The following is a 21,209-nucleotide window of genomic DNA, read 5'->3' as shown; positions in this document are numbered from 1 at the left end:
GCACATTTTGCCATTTCAAGAACTTGACTGAAAATGCGACTGTCTGCGGTTTTCAGGCACTCATCTGAACTTTACTTTCTTGGACACGACACCTCACTGTAACCTGATTGGACAGAGGACTGTGGTTGATTCCAATGAGTCTCAACTTCTTATCCACAGTCGTTCAAAGTCAGATTTTTTCATAAGGAATTTTGTTGTCTAAATCCCACCAAACATAAACAGGCAACTTCTGAAATTATTAATTGAATATAGGCATGGGCTATTTGAAAGTTTAATTATTGATCCCCACAAAAATTCAAACTAGGCGCCATCCAACGTCAGGTGTCTGCAGGTTTTCTACACTACAGCAGTCGATTTCACAAATTATCTTTCTTTCTTTCTATTTAAAAGTGTGAATCTAGCAAGACAAGGGAGAGTGGCAAATTGCAGCTTCTACAACAATTAAGTATATGAAAACTTGCACTTTTTCATGTACATATTGTGTGTATTGTGTATATTGTATTTATTAGTGTATATATTTTTGTTGTATATTTCCATAGATGTTTATTCTATAGATGTTTATTTTTCTGCTGTGGTAAATGAATTTCCCAGTTGTGGGATAAATAAAGTTAATCTAATCTAATCTAATCTAAATAATATCATCATATCATTTAAAAAAAAAAATCAACAACAGGTAATCAATCAAGTGACAAGATAATTTTAAATCTGAGATGAAATATTTTTTACTGAGGGAACAGTCATGTAGTTCTGAATGTTCTTGTGATAGTTTTATGGTAACTTTATTGCATTATATTTGTGTTTTCTCTATGCATTTCTTGTTTTGTACTATTTGGTGCCATTCTGCACGAATTTCTTGTTGAAGTTTGTGCTATATTTAATGTATTTGTTATATTTTGCATGCCTTTGTTGTCATCTTTTGTATACATTTTAATAAACTTGTGGATTTCAATAGGTCCATCTGTGGACAGACAGAATGAATCCCCAAGGTTGGGTCATTGGTCTGTTACATATTTTCCCTATAAAATCAGTAGTTACATAAATGGCAGGACGCTCTGCATTGTGTGACTCACTTCTGTATCAATGCCTCCCTCCACTGGAGATGAATGGTCCTACCTCCTTCCTTCTAGGATGCAACATGGGTTTTTCTTTTTTTAGGGTGTGGGCCAAGTGTGTCCGAGTGTCTGTTTGCCAACTTCCTTCCACCCATGGTAAATTTTTGTGTCCTCGTCTGACTAAGTATTTACTGAACACCACAGATATTATGTGCGCTGCCAATTTAAATGTACTAAATGGCTGTGCGCAAAACGAGATAGCACCCTAAGAGAGATTCTTAGCCCTGTAAATTTTCACCTTTTAGTGGAAGACAAATTACACACAAGATAAACCAGACAAGCCCTTTACTTACTTACTCAACTCAGTTTATTTACAGAGTATTTGAAGAGCCATGTATGCAAATGTACTGAAATTACCGACAGAACTCTTTTCCTTTACACATGGGGAGCTGATTAATCAGAGTTTGATCTCTTTATATTTTGATCTAGATGCTTCAAAAATCCAGTGAGTGACTGTTTCTTGTTTTAGATTGCTGTCAAGTTCCTCAGGGAAACAATAAATTAACCCGGTTTTAAGCCGTGCTCAGTCTTCCAGACTTGAGTAAATGCAGCGGTTAGAAACAGTTAATATTTCTGCGTGAGGACAGGACACAGATAAATCTAAGCAACACCAAGCCGGCGATATTCCAATAAAGGGCAAGAAAAGAGATCAACCAAAAAGAGAACGCTTAACAAAAATAGTTTTACTACAACATAACGTTACAGTCCTCCCTCAGATGAGCCATACAGAAGCAATATGATCATGGAGGGTCTAAGTTACTGGACGACAGGTCACACTGATCCCTCTAACCCATTAATACATTATCTTTTAAAAGGAAAGTTTAAGGATTTTTTAGAAAGCCTTTCTACAGGTCAACAACAAATCTCAACGGAGAATTTTGTCGTAAGATTTCATGCATGCACTTTTGAGGGACTAGCCAATAGAAAATTTGTAACAGCAAGATGAAGACCTTTAATCTTGAATACTTTTTTATTTGTAATATCACTTTTTCTTCTCCCACAAAGACCCAATCTTCCCTCCGGATTCAATTCAATTCACTTGCATAATCATCACAGATCAGTATCATGGAAAGAGCAAAAGCAGGTTAAGACCAACTCAGGAAAGTCACGGTGAAAAACAACTTTGTGATTGACGACACGACCTTCAAAAAAGCCTCAACTATCCCTTTAAAGAAAGCACCTCAACTCTCACAAACACCCCTGAAGAAAACTAGTTTTAACTGTCCTGATATCAGTTTGGTGACGGTACATGCCTTTTTTTTTTTTTAATTAACACTGAAAATAAAATAGAGAACAGGCAACATAGATAGCATGGACAGACATTAAAAAAAAGAAAAATAAAAACAGCTCAGGTTCCTACACTCTTAAAAAAAAAAGACGACGTTTTCAACACATCTTCGCCAGCTACCTCTCTGGATGTGTTGGGAATGGCTTCTTTTTAAGTGTGTGGAAGTGATTGGCTCACCCTCCCCAAACTGTCCACCAGGTGTTGTAAAGACTGAACTTGTACAGATATGAGAAAACTGATCACTGAAAAAAAAAAAAAAACCGTATGAAATAAAAATTACATCCACAGTTTCTGGGGACTTTTTAACATGTGGCAATATTTCATAATACTGCCAAACAGACTGCTGGACATGACTTTGGAGGAACAAAATCTTACATTTATAAACGGGCAGATTTTGGATCATTTTACGCACAATCCTCAGTTTATTGGGCTCAGGCAATAATCCGTCTTTTCTATCAACCTCAGACCAATGTTAAAATGTAAATAATGAAAATAGCTAAAATTACATCTGTTGGGGTCACAAATTCACTCTAGCCATGGACTAAATGCTTTTAAATGTTGGCTGTAAAGTACTGTCTATTCTGTGCCAGTAAATTTGACAGGTATACAGCAACCTTTTGGGCGTCTTCAAATTTATGACCCATCCGTGGAAGAAAACACCTCTACCGTTTGTTTTTTTCAGTTGAGCAGGTCTCTAATTGCGGCTTCTTAAAAATGTGACTAGTATTTCAACTGTTACAGTTTAAGTTACAGTTTATATAGGACTGAACAACAGTTTCATGATGTATTTTTTATGTTGTTTTTATGTCCAATCCTACAAGTGAGATAACCTTTGTTGTGTGGTGAAAATATTGTAGTAAGTTTCACCTGTGTTCAGTATTAAGTGCCCCACAAGATGATGCTGAACTACAGTAGCTGCACCACCCATTAATATTCAGTGACGTGAAGTGCTGGTATGCACAGACACACAGGTGTGGAAATTCAACTAACCTTTTTGGTGAATATACAGGCTTAGTGCCCAAAAACTCATCGTATTCCCTAGAAAGAGTAAAGGGAAACGTCATCATTCATGTTGGTATTTTTTTTTGTCTGTTTACTACTAGTGGTGGGGAGGAGACACCTCTACATTCTGTGTGTTGAAATAACAAAACCTGTCATCTCTCTCTCAAGAAGACATACAGATGTGTTGACAAATGATGCATGTGTTAAAAGAAGGGCAGCTTTAATGTATATTTTGCAAACGTACCAGTATGTGCCTCGTTCAGGACAACATATTGCATGTTATTTTAAGACTGTAGTGGGGAGGGTGTCATTCTCTGTCCATGCATTTAAATAGCAACACAGGAAAAAAAAAAAAAAAGACTAACACACATTTAACGCGTCTTAGAGAGGAAAATAAGTCACCCAGAGGTCTGCAGCAGTAAATCTTGTCATTTCTTTCAAATAGATTTGGACTTATAATCTTTTTTTTTTTTTCTCTTTTTTTTTTTTTGTGTCCGTTAAATTCAAATGTTGACAGAATAGGAGTACATTTTGTGGATCACATTCAGACGCCTCGTCTCTCTTCTTCTATACTTCAGTGTTGCCCGCGTAGAGCCTGGTCCATGTTCGGGCTGGGGGGAGAGAGAAAGATAAAATGGTTGTGGAGGGTGTGAGGGGGTTGTGGAGAGTGCAGGACTGTGGATAACAAAGTGTTAGAGAGTGTTCGCAGATGTGTTTCATCAAACAAACGTCCAGAACCACAGGCATCCTAAAGTAACTGAAATGTCCACATAGGAAACCAACATAATAAGTAAATCAATTAGTCAGTCCACAGAAAATCAATCACCAACAATTTTGATGAACAATTAACGGTTTAAAAAGTTCATCAGGAAAAAATGCAAAACTTTTGTTGGTTCCAGCTAGAGCAGCAAGTAAGGATTATTTTCATTATCCGTTAATCTGCCAATTTTTTTTCTTGACTAATCGTCTAATCTCTCGGTCTTTAAATTCTCAGAAAGACTCAGTTGACATATTCCAGTTACTTGTTTTGTTCCACCAGTAGTTCAGACCCAAAGATATCCAGTCTCCTATCACAGAAGACAAAGAAATTTGGTACCCCCCCCAAAAAAAGAGAAATACAAAATCTAGAAATGATGCATTAATTATCAAATTGGTCGCTGCTTATTTGGAGCTTTGAACCAGAACAAACTACAACCGTGCTCCTTTTGAGGTATTTTGGGTCACTTGTTCAACAGAATTTTCAAGTGTCTTCAACAAAGAGTTGTAGTGAAGGAGAATTCGACAGCAGAAATAAAAGTATCACTGAAAAGATGAAGAGAGCTTTCAAAGCCTAAAGCGTCATGAACAGAAAAACAGAAAGAAATGAAACCACAGGTTAGTTTTAAATGTTATACAATGTCTATATAACTAACTTTCACTGTCCTCGTAGAATCCAACTCTCACAGCTTCTTTTAAAATTAACACAATTAAATACTGAATCATTCCAACCCATTTTCTCTTATTTTGTTAAGTACTTTTTGTTAAAATGCTACAGCAACATCTTCGATTTGAGGAAATCCCTTTAAAATAACTGTGTTGTTCTGATTCATGAGCTGTGATTTCATGATAAGTTTGACAAATTTAAGAAAAGCATCCATGCTCAATGGCATATTTGTCTGTTTACAGTCACCAACTCAAGTTTGTTGGTAGAACAAAGCCAACCAGGAAAACTGCCATTGAAGTAGGCAACACCTGAGCTTTAAGTAATGTGATAGCATTTGAAATGTGGGTTGCAATTCAAAGGTCTGGAGTTGAGCTAATGGTTTCTGCCATCTGTCAAAGCATTTCTCATACTGGAAATCTATGACCACCTGTGGTGACTGCAATAAAGTTGAGAACAGCTGATGCTGTGTGTTGTAAATGAGTGTTCAGCAAAAATATGAATCTGTTACTCACCTGTCTCAATGGCATGGCTTTCGTTTTTCTTCCACTGCTCTGCAACGTCGTTTGCCAGGGGATCATCTGGATTGGGAGCACTTAATAACGCCTGGATAGATAGCAACACTGTACGGATCTGCAGGGCTGGAGACCACTTATCTGGAAGAAGGAAAGTTTGGAGAAGGATGCAAGGAGAGACAAAAGTGACAGTTCATAGGTCAAACTGAAGAAACAAGGGAAATTTCAGAGTAATACAGCATTGGTACTAGTGGATGACGACACCTTCGCATCCACAACATGCTGGTGACAGAGACACTGAGCAGCATCATTCATGGCTAACAGTTAAAGCCATGCAGTAATTTCTCTGAGATCCAATTTTTCCTAAAGCTATTTGATAATGGAAAACAACTCTGGCTCTTGTAAATCTAATGAATCAAAACAATAAAATATGAGATATTAACGAGCCTGTTGATATATTTTCTTTACTACCCTAAAGAAAGTCTGCCAAACCCTCTGCTTTCGTCTGTTCCACTCTTGCCAAATAAACATTACAATGCGTTTGTTCAACCTCAAAACTTGATTTGATGGTTGTAATCACATCTGCTTCCTGAGGCTTCGTCACACAAGAGTACTTTCTACAAATATAACTGGCTACATTTAAGCTATCTGATATTATAAGACTTGCTGATCTGATACCACAAGGTCTGGCTGTGACAATAAAAACTCCATCCCGTGATTTGATGCCTCACTCTGCCACACACTGTGTGTAATAATGTTGTCATTGGGCACTTTATGGGTGTCAGAGTCATGTGAACGTGTCAGTCAGATGTGCCATAAGTGTACTGCTTCACTTCTTTGATTTGATAGCTGCGAATTACTATTCCCATTATGCCTAATACTATTATTATTAATGTTGTTAATTACTGCTAGCCTGAATTTCTTTTTTTCCCCTTGTTTGGATATCCCCTCCACCCAGAATCAAAAATGTCATGTTTTTACATAAATGTTCAACTTTCAAACGGCTTTGTGTGGCATGAAAGGGTTGAGAATAACATCAAACCCACTGAGAATTAACCAGATCATTGTTTTGAACAATCTTTGACACGTCTGGTTTTGCTTCCTGCAACTGCAGACAAACAATGTAAAGGAGTGTTGAGAGTTGTTGGGGAACAAACAAGTATTGGGACTTCTTTTGTTAGATGGACATAAACAACCCTCTAATAGGATACCCATGATGCTCTGTGTCACCTGAATTCATTATGTAAATTGGCAGTTGTTCGCTAACACATTAGCAATATTAACTCAACAGCCTGTATAGACATAAAGGCCATTGCAGTGAGTTTTCCTTCCTCCTACAAGTCAGAAATTTCGTATTGCAGATTCAACAGTTTGAAATAATCCAATTTCTTTTTACTAATGTTGTTGTCAAGATTGGAAACAAAACTGTGCAAGCACAGTAAGTGTGATTCCACACCAGTGTCAACCAGAAAAAACCCCCATCATGTATACAGAACATTTCTTACTTGTTTGTGTCTTTTTGCTGTGTTTTCTTACCTTTCAAAATGTCTAAACATATTCTTCCCAGTTTGTCAACATTGGGGTGGTAGATTTTGGTCATGAATCGCACTTTGGGAGCTGCCATGGGATACTCTTCTGGAAGAAATAGTTCAAGTTTAAATGTGCCTCCTTCAAAAGGAGAGTCTTGAGGCCCCGCAATGACCACATGGAAGTAACGTGCATTCCCTTCATCAGGCGTAGCCGTGATCCCTGGAACAGGCTCCGCCATCAACCGCTGTGTCTCCTGAGTGTGGTCAGAATGAGAAACACACAAAACCATTGTTGAGAATTCTGAATGAAACTAAAATTACTGCCTCACTGTTGTATGTCTCCACCAACGAGTCAAGTTGCAGTTTATATCCATGTCTGTCCAGACTCATATATGTAATGAAGATTTAGAAAGAATATAATAAAAGGTATTCAGTATTTTTTATGATTTTTGATATACAAGGATATATAAATGAAATTGATTTGTTTGATTAAGCTTTGTTATTCTAAATTTGCTGCATGTCTACTGTATTACTGTGTAAGTTCACTGAGTGAAACAAAAAAATGTGTGTGCATGTGTTCACACGCTTAACCAATAAAACTGATTCTGATAGAGCACAAATTTGTAGCCATGACAGTAGACAATGCTTCAAAGATGGATGTTGCTGCAAATAAAAAAAAAACTGTGCTGAAGAAAGAACTGTGGAGGCGTCAACAGACAACAGACTTTCAGGTACATAATAGATGACAATGTTCAATTACACCTTGCTTAGTCACATGCACACAAACTCACCCACATACAGACAAGACAACATTCCACAAATTATTGTTTAACAGACACTAAAAAGGCCGCTGAGGGCTGGAGCACTTTCCCACATAGCATACAAGTACTTTGATTGAAACGCTCACAGAACTTCCCACTACTGTAAACTGCTTATTTCTTAAATAAAATATATGATTCAGACCTGCAACTAACAATTATTTTAATTTTATATTAACCGGACAACAATTTTTAAACCAAGCAAACAAGCTATAAAATGTCAGAAAAGAGTGAACAATGTAATCATAATCATTTTTAAAAACTACTTTTTTTTGTCTGACCTGATGTCTAAAATCCAACAATATTGTTTTTACTATCATATAAAGGTTCGGTTTATTCACATTATAATTAACAACATTTCCAAATATTCTCATTTAGAGGCTGAAACCAGTGATTTTCTGGCATTTTTTACCTAAACATCAGCAAAATGATCAATGAATTATCATAATGGTTGCCAATTAATTTTATGACAATTGAGTATCAGAGTAATCTATGAGGTTTCAGCGCCACTTTTGGTTTATGGTCCATTTTATTATGAGAAATTAGTTAACAGATTATTACGGTTAAGTAAATTTCTATTACAAATCAACTACGTATTGTGCGACACTAAGAGACACTAGAAATCAAAAGAAGGAAGTGGAACATTATTTCGAATTTCTGCATTTCACCAAGCAGGTGCAACGGAACATCTGCAGTCGACAGGAAAGAAAGTGGTTTAATCTCGTTTTATATACAAGTATTACTTTGTTGTGGTTGGAAAACAAACTACAGGTTTCCATAATGGAAGCTAGGTCGTATTTTTACTTTGTCAGCGTTATGTTCAGGGCTGTGAAAACCAGCTAAACCTGAGAAATAGCTGCTAGATGTGGCGGAAAAGGCTGATCGCGCCCACTGCCGGGCCTGGCCCTACGAAGTAAAGTCGCGATGAGGGAGGAGACCGCAGCGCAACAGGCCCCACAATTCCGGTTCATTTTTCGATTCGTTTTACACAAAATAAGCAATATGAACATGTTCGCTTTACTACGAGCATTTAAATGTTTAGAGACCACAAGGGCGGCGTTTCACATCAGCGCCAGACATGTGTACCAATCACCAAAGCCACAGTTGCTAGCTTAGCTTACATAGCGAATCCATTCATATGGCGACTAGGACAATTTGTCATAATTTGTTGATTCACACTGCAAATTAGCAACCTGGTGGTGTTACAGCTGCAATATAAGCACGACAACAAATCTACTCGTATAAAAATTCAACCACAGACAGAGCAGAAGGGAGTAAACGGAAGTGGCAAACAAAACACTTGCAGACACGGACCAGCGAGCTAGCTCGATAACTAGCTAGATAAGAGCTAATTGTGCTAGCTGCGCTAACGTCAGGCTACACGCTGGATGGCAGTAACTCTACGGCCATATTCGCATTAAATAATCTTTACAAGACAAACACACGGACTCATTAAGATCTATATACACTGTCCGGTGAAAAATGTACCTTTATAATCCTACGAGGCAAACCGGCCATCTTGTGTTAGCTATTATATTTTTAGCCGTGGACTCGCCTTCTCTTCAGGTTGGACTGACTGAGCTGCCGGGGCGGGGACAGATAACTCACTCTTCCGGTGGCTTCAGATGACGTTAGGAAATACGCTGTTAATTGTAATAAAAATATAAAAACTAGATCTAATAAAAATATAAACAGTAAATACATTAATTGTAATTAAAACATAAATACAAATACTAAGTTTATTAAAAGAAACTGATAGAAATAAAAAAATACTAAATGTAATATAGTATAAACATTAAATGTAATGAAAACAAACACGAAATGTAAATATTTAAACACTAAATGTACCAGTTAAAATGTATGTACCAATTGTACTTGTTACCTAAGCATATTGGGCAGATTTTCCGACACTAGAAACACAATTTAAAGCTTCCTTTTAAATACATCATACTACTGTATATTATGAAATCCCCCAAACTTAATTTTATTGCAAATGTTATGATATGGAAAAAGTTTTTAAACATAAGATGCCAATTCTCTAAAAGCCTAAGATGGCACTGACACAATTAATATTTAATGTGCCTTTATTTGATTGCATTAATTCATATTTCTATTTTACTGTTTTTTTTTTTTAAATGTTATCTTTCATTTATATTAACACTATTGTGATGATAAATAGAAAATGAAAGCATATTTTGATAAATACTAAATAGTCTATATGAAAATGATGAATTACTCAGTTGTTGAAATTTGTTCGCTTGTGTCAAAAATTTGCTTTTTTTTTTCATATCTAAGGTAGATGATTCCTATGGGTGGACCTAAAAAATGAGAGGTGGGACAATATGGGTGAGACTGAGTATGTGGAGAATAAAACCTGTGCCTGAATCTTGTTGTGATGTGCATGACCTTGAACACTCTACACAATAAGCGCCCTTGTGTTCTGTGTTTTTCCTGCAGGCACTGTGAAACATCTTGGTTGCTGTTCATATCTTGTGGTGCAGAACCACAGCTGCATTGGTGGTTTCCTTCAGTCCAATAACAATGGCCACTTTTTCTTCACTATCTCTCTTTCACATTGAAGTCAACATGTAGGATGCATTTACTTGCATTGATTTTATATCCAGAGCTGATTTTGATGTTTCACTGCTCTGCATGCATCTTTTCTGCTGCAAGAATATTAAAGATTAAGAACAACATATAGTGGAAATCATTTTTATCAATTTAACTTTTCATAAATTATTGACAGTTTGAAAGTAAAATGTTTCATAAAACAGAATTGGATTGTACTTGAACACATCTTAAAGCTCAGTAAACTCCAGTATAAACTTATAAGATTTAAGACCAGATTGTTGATACAGTAATGGAGCAAGAGTGGAAAGCATATAAATATGAATTATGGTGTACAAGGTCCAATTCATTAGATTAAGTAATTTATGAAATTATGAAAGGCCCTTAAATCTATTGCAGTAAATATATACAGTATTACACTAGAATATAAATATAATAAAAGTATGATTTCAAAGCCATATAATTGTTCAGCAGCAATGACTCATACACTTGTGACAACAGAGTCAATATTTAACACTTTATTATACATCATTGTGACAAACATTTGCAGCTTGGCAATTCTGTCCTTCAACTATCTGTCCTTTGGAGGATCCTTCTTTATGCGTCTCATGTGGTACCTGCAAACAGTGAAACACGGGGAAATTAACTTTGACCAATATCTACAGAAGTTATATATATTTATATATTTTCTTTCAGCTCTCACACTGCCTCACAATTATATAACCAAAGGACGATGAGAAGCTGCCAAGTGTCCTTATCAGAACTGCCAAACTAGTTCTGACAGGCCTGTACAGGTAAATTACCAAGCTGATAACCAAGCTACACAAATCACTGATTAGAAATGAGAATGAGCAGCCCACTCCTTCTCCTTGCCAAGTTTTGATTTCAGGAAAAATGCTTGCCGACTTCTCATTTCTGACCAGCAACTTTTGAGTAAGTAGGTCAGATGTTCTAACAACTAACACAGCCACATACGTTCTTTTCTCAGTAGTATTTTTTGTCACTTTGTGCTCAAGGGCAACTCAAGATTACTGTTTTGTGCAAATACATAAAAACATACGGAAAAATGTCTTGATGAATCCCTGTATTGTAAATCCAGCCTTTCTACCAACAGCTGTGTCAAAAACCATTGTCAATACTGTGTGTTATTTGTGTACTTACTGTCCTCTTGGATACCACCGATGTTTAGTTGTGAAAAACATCTTGCTCAGCTCCTCTATAGTGGGTCCCTCTTTGTCCTGCAGCACCTCCTTGCTGAGGTGGGCCTTTAAAACCTGGTCGTGGGTCTCAACCGGGTTGGTGATGGGGTCAGGTCGTTCTATAGGCTGCAAAGATTTACAGTCATGAGCAAGGTGTCCTCTTACATATGTTAAAATTATATGGTAATTTCCAACAATCCTGCAACGCTTCCTGTTAGCCTTTTGGTACTGATTACTGATATATTTCTAATTGATGTTCATCTGTGGCAGCAGTATGCACATGTTGACAGTACCTCAAACCTGTTTGCAGTTCTATGTTGCTGTTCTATTGTGGTGGATTTTTATTGTCAGCTGCTGTCTCGTTTGAGAAATGAGTGAGAGTGAGTAGCTGACATCATTGTGGTCTCACAGTTCCACCTTGTGGCAGTGCTATGAATAGAGGTAAATCAATGCAGCCAACCTGCTTGTCATTTAACCCTTAAAAGTTAATGTTTTTAACCCTCCGTTTATTCAACCCTTTTGAGAAACCACACACAACCTCCTGCACAAATGTAAGCTTGAACGTCAGACTAAGGTGCTTGCCTGTACACCCTGTCAAGCCATTTGATTTTTCTAACTGAGTTGCGGGACAACTTGAAATTTGACCTGTCACTTCAGTGGTGGGGTGTGATCCTCCAGAACCAAAGTGTGTAAGACAAACCACTGTCAGCCATTCTCTGGCTTTTAAATTGTGTATCTTCAAGCACAAAGGTGGACAAGCGAGCAGTGGAGGGCAGAGAATCTGCAGGGTTTTCACTCTTTGGTGAAAAAAGTCACAAATACAAATATTGTCATCACACAAGTAGCGCACTGATATTTATGAGACTAAATAGAAAGCACTTACTTGTGTAAACTCATAAGGAATGTCGACAGTGGGATGGTAGCACACCACGGTTTTCCCATCTGACGTCACGCCGATTTCCACGTTACTAAAACCAAGAGGTTGGAAGATTATTGTCTTCATCACACTTATACTTTCTAAAAACACTTTCCTTCAAACCTTTGAAGAAAATATCTGATACCCTTCAGATTGTATTATAAATCTGCAGTGAACCAGCTGCTCCACAGCGGACTACACTATGTATGTAATGAAATTAAGAAATTTTCATAATAATAAAGAGCTTTGACAGAGGCCTGATCATACACATTTAACATTTACTTATTAAATATTCTGGGTAATATTTTCACATAAATACTACAAAACTCTTTCATGACTTTTCTGCATTTATAATTGTTGGCAGGTTTTACACCCACAAGCAAGTACACCTTTCACATCTGTAATTCATAAAACTGCCAGTGTTCATACAATTACATTTACACAGCACAACCAAATGTATGTTGCAACTCAGCTGTGTCTCAGGCTAAAAGTGCTTCTATGGCTACTCTATTTTTGTTTACCCTTTATCCTGTGTAATAAGGTTAATAATTAAAAAGTTTTCTGGAATTTTTACATCAAAATTGTCATATCAGGGTTTAAATGTGGCTTAGTATCATAGATAGAACAAATACAGATGCAGGTTTTTTTTTTTTTAATTTACTTTGAATATAAACAGTTAACCTACCAGTTTGGCTCATCAAGTGAAGGACCACGGACACTGGACTTCTGTCGTACTGGCACCAAACATGCTGCAACAGAAACACACATACATCATATATTTAAAAGAATTAATATACACACATTTAAACTTATTTTCTAGAGATTAAACATCAATTTTGAAAGCAAAACTCTCTCCTCTACTGACCATAATGCATGTTATTTCTATTTTATTGAACATAATAACAATGTTATGCCACCTGCAAACAAATCAACGAGGTGTTTGGCCGTTAAAAGACGAGGATACGAGACCAACCTGTGTAACTTTTCTTATCATTCAATAAAGTATACGCCTCTACATTGTAAAATTTGATTTTTATATAGAAAATAACAGTATCGACAATGAAAACTGTGATAATGCTAGCCAGATACAAGTGTTAACCTACTAAACATATTCTCAAGGTTAGCGCCTGTTAGCTTTTCCGGCCGTTGCGTTCACGGTTAAGAACGGTAAACTCAGTCAAACTAATGACCTCCATCAAACAGCTTGTTAAATGCATTTCAACAGAGCTTACTTTGAACATGTCGTAGTGTGGTGCCGGTAGAAAACCGCGTTAGTAGACTGTGCAATTTGCACAAGTGAGTCGACGCCATGCTCAAACGATTTTCACATGTGCGCCGCTTTAATAATTCCGTCTTTGCGCTGTGACTCGCTCACTTTAGTTCCATTTTACCATCGACCATTACAGGAAAGAGATATTGGGCAGACCACCAACAAAACCAGCATTCTTAAAATAATATCCTGTTTTACATCATTTTTGAACAGCATACGTACATTGCAGAATGGGATCATGGCACTGTACATGTATTCTAAAGGTAAAGTTACTGAAAGGGTGTCCTGAATTTCAAAAAGGTTATGTCTCTATTGATGCTGTGAAAATTATATTTCCCACTCTAAACTCGAATTTCTATACTTTTCTGAAAACATACAACACATTCATTGTGGGATTCAAATTTCAAACTGGATTGAGACTTTTAGTATGAGAGATCACTTTTAAGATAAACAATATTCTGGTAATTCTGAGTTGCTGGTTATGTATAACGTCAATCTATGTGGATCAGACACCAAAACTCCCCCACAAACTGATGAGCTACTGACACAAATGTGCATTAGCTGTAAGAACCCATCAAGTTAATCAATCTGACCTCAAGTCAGCTCTCAGAAATGGAGAAGCGCATACTGTAATGGAAGGAGAAGGCAGTACACATTGTATAGGAGTTGGAGAATCACAACATAAAAGGTTCATAAATTTTAAAAACTGTATTTATTTATTTATTTATTGACTACACAGCATTTTGTAAAGTCAATGTTTGTACACAGATTTCTTTTCATATTTATTATTACTAGGGAAACCATGTTTGGAATATAGGAAGGTAAATCAGTTCCTTGATATGAAAACAGTCTTAGCATATTACATTTGTACAAAGAAAGGCAAACTGAAGGGGATATTGAATAAACAATTCAAACACAGTAATTCAAATATATGAATTGCTGCTTCCACCTAAAAATCAAAAATAAATTGCTGGAAATATTCATTCATATGAATATAAGAAACATTTAGTCTTTTCTTAACACATCATTGAGCGTGCATAACAACTGTTGTTAATTGTTGTGAGAAACTGAACTAACTCCAAAGTCTTTTAAAAGTTTTAGTCACAGCTTCCAGTCGGACAAAGTCTTTCATGAGTGCGGCTTCATTAATCCAATCCTTTTTCCTGTGAAACAAGAGTGCTGCACTACGAGGAAAGCAGCAATAAGTGGATCAGCTGATGTCTTTCCAGGGAAGCTCAGTTTATTCATGTTCACAGGCTGTTGCTGCATTCACCGGCTCACTAGGAGACTTCCATCTCTGCTGTGGTTGCACTGCTGGATGCCTGTGATCCTGTGTTCACCACCAAGCGCTCTCGACTACCGAACACCTCAGCCACTAAAAAAAAAAAACAATCACAATTAAGCCTCAAATTAATTAACTTTTTACCTGACTTCAACGTACAGCACAACTTAAGTGTTAAAGAAGAAAAAAAACTTACCTGCTGCAATGTCACTTATATTCCAAACCCTCAAACCATCCCTCTGTCCTCCAAAGGCATAGACGAAGGGCAGATCAGGGCAACATGAGGCGCAGAACAGCACTCCCTGTTCACAGGTGAGGAAGCACATTGTTATAACACCTTCAACAACCACAAACGCCATGAATTTGATCGGGTCTCAGCGATACCCCTCAGCGACAGAGGTGAAAGAATCTGCGATCTACGTGCTGTATAAGTTCTTACCATTTTCATATCCCGTGAGTGCACCAGATTGGGTTTGTTACCCAAAATGTCCCAAATTTTAACGTGTTTGTCGGCTGAGGAGGTGACCAGGCATCCTTTGATCTGGCTGCTCAGGTCCAAACCTGCAGAAGAGTTGAGATATTAATCTCTGCTTTTTTAATTTTATTGTCAATTTTCAGGATTATTCAGGATTTCACTGGCAAATCCTCCATCCTTCTATCCATTCTTTTTCTATGTGCACTTATTCAAGCTCATGGCTGCATGATGCCAGAGCCTACCCACAGGTTTATCCACATTTCTCTATGAACAAGCAATATTAATCCATGCTCTCATCCTTCCTTAGGAAGGCCTCAGCACTTCCTCACTACAGAGAAACAAGTGACAATGCATTTGTGATGCTTAATTTATGATATACTGCACTGATGCAAGAACTAGAAATGAAGAAAGAAAGCGAATCTGAACATTGTTTTGCTTGTCTCACACACACACACACACACACACACACACACACACACACACACACACACACACACACACACACACACACACACACACACACACACACACACACACACACACACACACACACACACACACACACACACACACACACACACACACACACACACACACACACACACACACACACACACACACACACACACACACACACACACACACACACACACACACACACACACACACACACACACACACACACACACACACACACACACACACACACACACACACACACACACACACACACACACACACACACACACACACACACACACACACACACACACACACACACACACACACACACACACACACACACACACACACACACACACACACACACACACACACACCTACCTGACACCTCTTCATCATGTGCCCTCAGTGTGAAAACAGGTTTATCTGAGCGTGCGTCCAGACAGTAGACGAAACCATCCTCTGTGCTGGCCTGAAACACATTCGAGTTATGAATGACCAGTGACACAGCTAAATTCATAATTGCTATTTTCGGCATAATTATTATTTACAACCATTAGAAGCGCCATTCAGTGTGGTTGTGCTTTTGTATGATTATCATTCCTCCTGCACTGAAAACACACCCTGCAGAGACTATCTGTAATATGTGGCCTGAAGAAGAGATTCTTTTCTACAGACAAACTGGAAGTGTTACTCTGAAACAGTTATACTTGTTTACTTGCATAAACCACCATTCTATTTATAATTACCCCTTTCAAGTTTTTAAGATCAAGTGACTTAGAAATCACTTGATCACAGACATTCTCAGAGTTTCAAACAGAAGTGGTGGGACGTGGCAAAACAGACATAGCACGGATTTGTGATGCGGCCGGTTTGCTAATCAAGTGGTAACACTAAGGTCAAGATAAAGTGGTAACAGCAACAATCTCTTTCAAACACACCCTCATTCTTGAAAGCACATTATGCTGCCAACATAAATTATGTCCTATTTGCCAACATTCAAAGACGTGATGTCTGACTCATTGCTGAAGGCATCACCACTGTCCTGTCTGAATGTTTGTGACTTGAAACAAAGTGTTCCAGTGGACCCAACGGTCATGAAAACAGTGGTGATCACATTTTAAAATATTCACAATTAGCATGTGTCAGACATGCCTCTAATATTTATAAAAGGAATACAAGGCGAAAAACTTTATTCATATCTCGTCTGAGAGGAAATTTGTGAATCCCCGTTGTCTAAAAATGCTGCTCACAGCTCGTCTTCTTCAAAATCCAGCAGGAGGCTTTGAAAACCTACCAGGAAGTTGCAGGGTGAAAAGTGGTTCCAGACCAGACGCTCAACTTGACCGCTAAACCTCCAGGTGCGGTAGCTGTTGTCTGGACTACGGCAGTCGTACAGGACAGCGGTCCTGAAAAGGGAAAATATTCATTTTGAATACCCTGTGAATGTGAATCTTTGTTTACAATATCAACTGTTTATTTCATTTCACCTCGTTCTATAAACTAGAGACAATATTAGATGACACTTACTTGTCATACGATCCTGATATCAGAGTCTGTGCCTCAAATGGGTGGAATGATATTGTCTGAACCTGAAAGATAAAAGCTCTGGGGTTGTAAAAATCCAATAACCACGGTGCATGTAGCATCATCTGTGTTTTTCTAATTTTTTTTTTTATGAAATACCTTATCAGTGTGTCTGCGCAGAGTTGTGGCTGGTTTGCCTTGAGACAGATCCCACAAGATAACAGTCTCATCTGCTGATCCACTGGCCAACACATTCCTAAGTAAGAGAAGGTGTATGAGTTACATAACACACGTACACCTGCACAGTTATGGTACATAAACATACTATACAAAATCTCAAATAAAGATTCATTTACACTGTACATTTGAATATCACTAGGTGCATTCCCCCCCACCCCCCCACTACTAAATCAAAATAAATCAGTGAATGTTCCCGGGCCTCAGAGCACTGACCTGGCCAGTCTGTTCCAGGATAAATCCAGCACTGCGTCCGTGTGCCCCTCGACAGGCTCTGCTGCTGCCCCCTGGTATCACCACACACAGACAGCGATGTGTTAATGACATCTAACAGAGCAGGAAACAATGCAAGGGAGCAGGTCTGACAATCTCTAACTTTCCGAAGGTGTCCACAGTTATTGTCCTATTTAAACAGTATGGCGTCTCGCCCCTCTCTATGATGGCCGGTTTTTCACTCTGCCTTCAAGTGTAACTAGGTTGAACAGCTAGAAACACTTTTGCCTTCTGATGTGGTGTGACGAGACGTAATAAAAACTAGTTCTTTTCACGCATAACCTGGCTTTAAGAATTGTGTCATAAATGTAAAAAATTATTTCCCAAGTACTAAAAAAGACATAAAGATTACTTCCAATCAAGTCGGCAAATGGTTTTATGAAAATCCTTTCCTCAATTTCTTTTAACACGACTTTTACCAGACTGCACTCTCACCATACAGAAGCTTGTACATCATTATGAGACACTGAACAGGCTTTTACCTTCTTGCTCTTCTTTTTCTTTTTTGAGGCCTTTTTGCTCCCCAGGGAGAAGGCTGGCTCTAAACAGTCCACCACATCCAGGTCCCACACGTCTATCTGAGGAGTCATGTTGCCCACAGCGGCGTAGTTGGCTGCAGCACACACAGAGCAGATATTTTATCAATACTAACGAGAGAAATCTATCCAAAAGATTAAGATACAGAGTCGAGGCTTTTCTTACCTGGTCCTTCTCCAGGGCTCGGGTCAAAGTTTAACCACTCCACACACAGTGGGTAAGCTGGCAGCAGAATGTCATGATGAACATACATAGAGTCCTCCTCTGAGTTGTAAACTGTAAAGTAAGCAATCAATTGTTAAATACTGAAGAATTCTATAATATAAAAGGTTTGCAATATGTTTGGGAAACGATATAGTGATAAATTCAAATTTCTTAAACATTTTTCTGTTCAGAAGAATATTTACCGTAGATCTCCAAGTTGCAGCAGTCCTTCTCTGCTCTGCCTGCCAGGATGAGATTGTCACTGGGCTTGATTTGGAAGTCTTCTCTCTCATACTGGTCCTAGAGGGAAGAAAAAAGAAAAAAGAAAAAACAAACACACAACACTAAGCAAGATAAATCTTATTCACACTAATGAGAACAATTGCTTTTCTTTAAGATGTTTCTTCCTAAGTTTAATAAAAATGGTAAATTTAGCACAAGCGCTACGATGTCGTGACTTTTACACAGGTTTAATGACATTTCCGACCTGGCATGCACATTTTGACTGGAATTAAGCAGGATTTTCACAGCTATATGCTGATGGTTTCACATAAGCACTGAGGGCACTCACTGTATCTTTGAGGGTGATGTAAGGATCCTCCTCATTGGAGCCAAACACTGTGAGCCCAGCAAGACTGTCGCCAAGACTAGCGGTTACTAAATTGAAGAGAAATAAACAGTGGATGCTGGGTCAAGATTATCAGTGAAGTTTAAATAAACACAAATGAACTGGGAGAACACAATGAGAAGAAATCGTTTAGTTTGGGGAGTAAATGCCAAAGAACACAGTACACAAAGACTCCACTCACCTGTATCTTCTTCATCATATTTATCCAGGTCGTATTCTGCCAGATCATCATCTTCCTCCTTTCCTTCTTCATTCCCTTCCTTTGGAACTTCAGCAACATCTGCTGTAACGTTACTGGGATTCTCTTCTGAAGCGATACCCTCATCATCCTCTTCCTCCTCCTCCTCGGCTGCTAGTTCCCTGATTTCAATAAGTGGATTAAAAACATTGCATCAGCTTCAGCTGTTTGACTATGTAGAGAGAATGGTAGAGCTCCATGTAGAGCTTCTGACATTTGAAAATATTAACAATAACAAGAGACGGAGCAGAAGTAATGAATGTGTTTTTCCCCCAACATACCCCAACTCCTCTTTTGCTTCAGTAATGATGCGCTGAAGCTCCTCCTGGCTTAACTCCACCTGAAGTGGAATTTAAGAAAAAAAAAGTGTCTCAAACAAGTTTTCATGTGCCTCAAGCTCTGAGTACTGTATGACCAATTTTTTTCCTTAGCATTACCAGTTAAATCCAATTATGAAAATATATAACTTTAAGTACTAGACAAGGGGGCAGAGAAAACACTGACTTTTCAAGGCCTCAATCTTAGAAGGATTCTGTTGCTGGTATCATTTCCTTTTTTACAATTAACTTGCCGATCTTTCCTGTGCATTAAAGCGTTAAGATCTCCAGAAGGATGTAAATTAAATACAAAGTCAATAAATCAATAGACAAAAAATACAAAACAAATTATAAGTGCACCAAAGAATTAAAGATGACCACTGTCAAAAAAAAAAGACTCACGGCAAATATTAGCAACTGTTGTGAGGGAAAATATAACCGGTTATGTGTTATCTGCTACATGTTAATACTTCTTCAGTACAAGTGCAACATTCGTCTTGTCACTTTTGCCAATTTCCCAGTTGTAGCACTGTAGCAATTCAGGGTTTACAAATTTAATATTACAATTTACACTTATCCTAATGTTCAAAAGTTCTCCCGTCTAGCTCAATGAGCTGTAACTGCTATTGCACGAAATGCGTCACATTATATTGCACGACAGTTTTGTGTTGCCAGACTGAAGCAAAACATTCTCTGTACCTAGAAATATAAATTAAAGTCAAAAGCGTCAGAACATTTACATCAATAAAACAACTCAGTGTACCTGCCATGTTGACACATTAGCCACAGGCTAACGTTAGCTTGCCCGACACGTTACTTACTTTGTCCGGGGTTTCCTTGGCAGCGCCTCGCCTCACCCACCCGACGCAAGTAATCTGGGAGCTCATACTGGAGAAACAGTGCGATTAATCAGATTGTTACGATGAAACCTGCAACTGTCTGAAACTGCTTCACATCAGGTATGCACACAGTGAGTGTACATGTGAGTTAGAATCAGTCCTGTGTCGCACCCGGTCGCATCTAGATGACGTCCTGAGGACGTTGAAAAATCTGCCTGATCAAAAATGTACTAGAGCCATGAAAGTAAAACCCCATTGAACCCATAAAGTGAGATGGGCGTCGTGATTTAGTAATCAAAGAATTATTAAAGAATTGTGAGGTACAGGTCCAGTGTTTTTTCCTGGTTTTGCAGTTCAGAAACTAATATAATATAATATAATATAATTTAATATAATATAATATAATGGGCCAGCTGTTAGTCTGTGGAAAGATACTGGCCTTAAACAGCATATTTCTCATGTGATCTAGGCCACTCTGGGGAAGTGGTAAGAGTCAACAAACGTGTCCAACCTTTTTCCTCTCTCCGCATAATCAGAGACAGTGATTAGTAGG

At 38.0% G+C, this 21,209-nt stretch overlaps 3 protein-coding genes across 3 annotated transcripts; all 3 read right to left on the bottom strand.

Annotated features, from left to right (window-relative positions):
• Positions 1–1,396: 1,396 nt before the first annotated feature.
• On the bottom strand, positions 1,397–9,316 carry ube2nb (ubiquitin-conjugating enzyme E2Nb). The gene is made up of 4 exons (XM_056367814.1): positions 9,173–9,316; positions 6,874–7,120; positions 5,338–5,478; positions 1,397–4,013 (listed from the first exon to the last, which is right to left on the bottom strand). Exons 1-4 carry the CDS (start codon positions 9,200–9,202, stop codon positions 3,970–3,972), a joined length of 462 nt encoding a protein of 153 aa, XP_056223789.1. The 5' UTR covers positions 9,203–9,316; the 3' UTR covers positions 1,397–3,969.
• A 1,439-nt stretch (positions 9,317–10,755) lies between these two features.
• On the bottom strand, positions 10,756–13,755 carry mrpl42 (mitochondrial ribosomal protein L42). Its single transcript, XM_056367813.1, has 5 exons — positions 13,600–13,755; positions 13,053–13,116; positions 12,335–12,419; positions 11,414–11,577; positions 10,756–10,869 (listed from the first exon to the last, which is right to left on the bottom strand). The coding sequence occupies exons 1-5, from the start codon at positions 13,676–13,678 to the stop codon at positions 10,824–10,826; spliced, it is 438 nt and encodes a 145-aa protein (XP_056223788.1). The 5' UTR covers positions 13,679–13,755; the 3' UTR covers positions 10,756–10,823.
• Positions 13,756–14,330: 575 nt separating this feature from the next.
• Positions 14,331–20,821, bottom strand: pwp1 (PWP1 homolog, endonuclein). Its single transcript, XM_056367740.1, has 15 exons — positions 20,639–20,821; positions 19,782–19,840; positions 19,444–19,622; positions 19,206–19,291; positions 18,838–18,934; positions 18,596–18,706; positions 18,376–18,506; positions 17,837–17,907; positions 17,543–17,639; positions 17,387–17,448; positions 17,154–17,265; positions 16,238–16,328; positions 15,359–15,480; positions 15,116–15,221; positions 14,331–15,012 (listed from the first exon to the last, which is right to left on the bottom strand). The coding sequence occupies exons 1-15, from the start codon at positions 20,702–20,704 to the stop codon at positions 14,918–14,920; spliced, it is 1,485 nt and encodes a 494-aa protein (XP_056223715.1). The 5' UTR covers positions 20,705–20,821; the 3' UTR covers positions 14,331–14,917.
• Between the last annotated feature and the right edge of the window lie 388 nt (positions 20,822–21,209).

This window comes from Seriola aureovittata, chromosome 22, assembly GCF_021018895.1.
Source record: "Seriola aureovittata isolate HTS-2021-v1 ecotype China chromosome 22, ASM2101889v1, whole genome shotgun sequence".
NCBI lineage: Eukaryota > Metazoa > Chordata > Actinopteri > Carangiformes > Carangidae > Seriola > Seriola aureovittata.
This window is presented reverse-complemented; position numbering and strand designations above follow the sequence as displayed.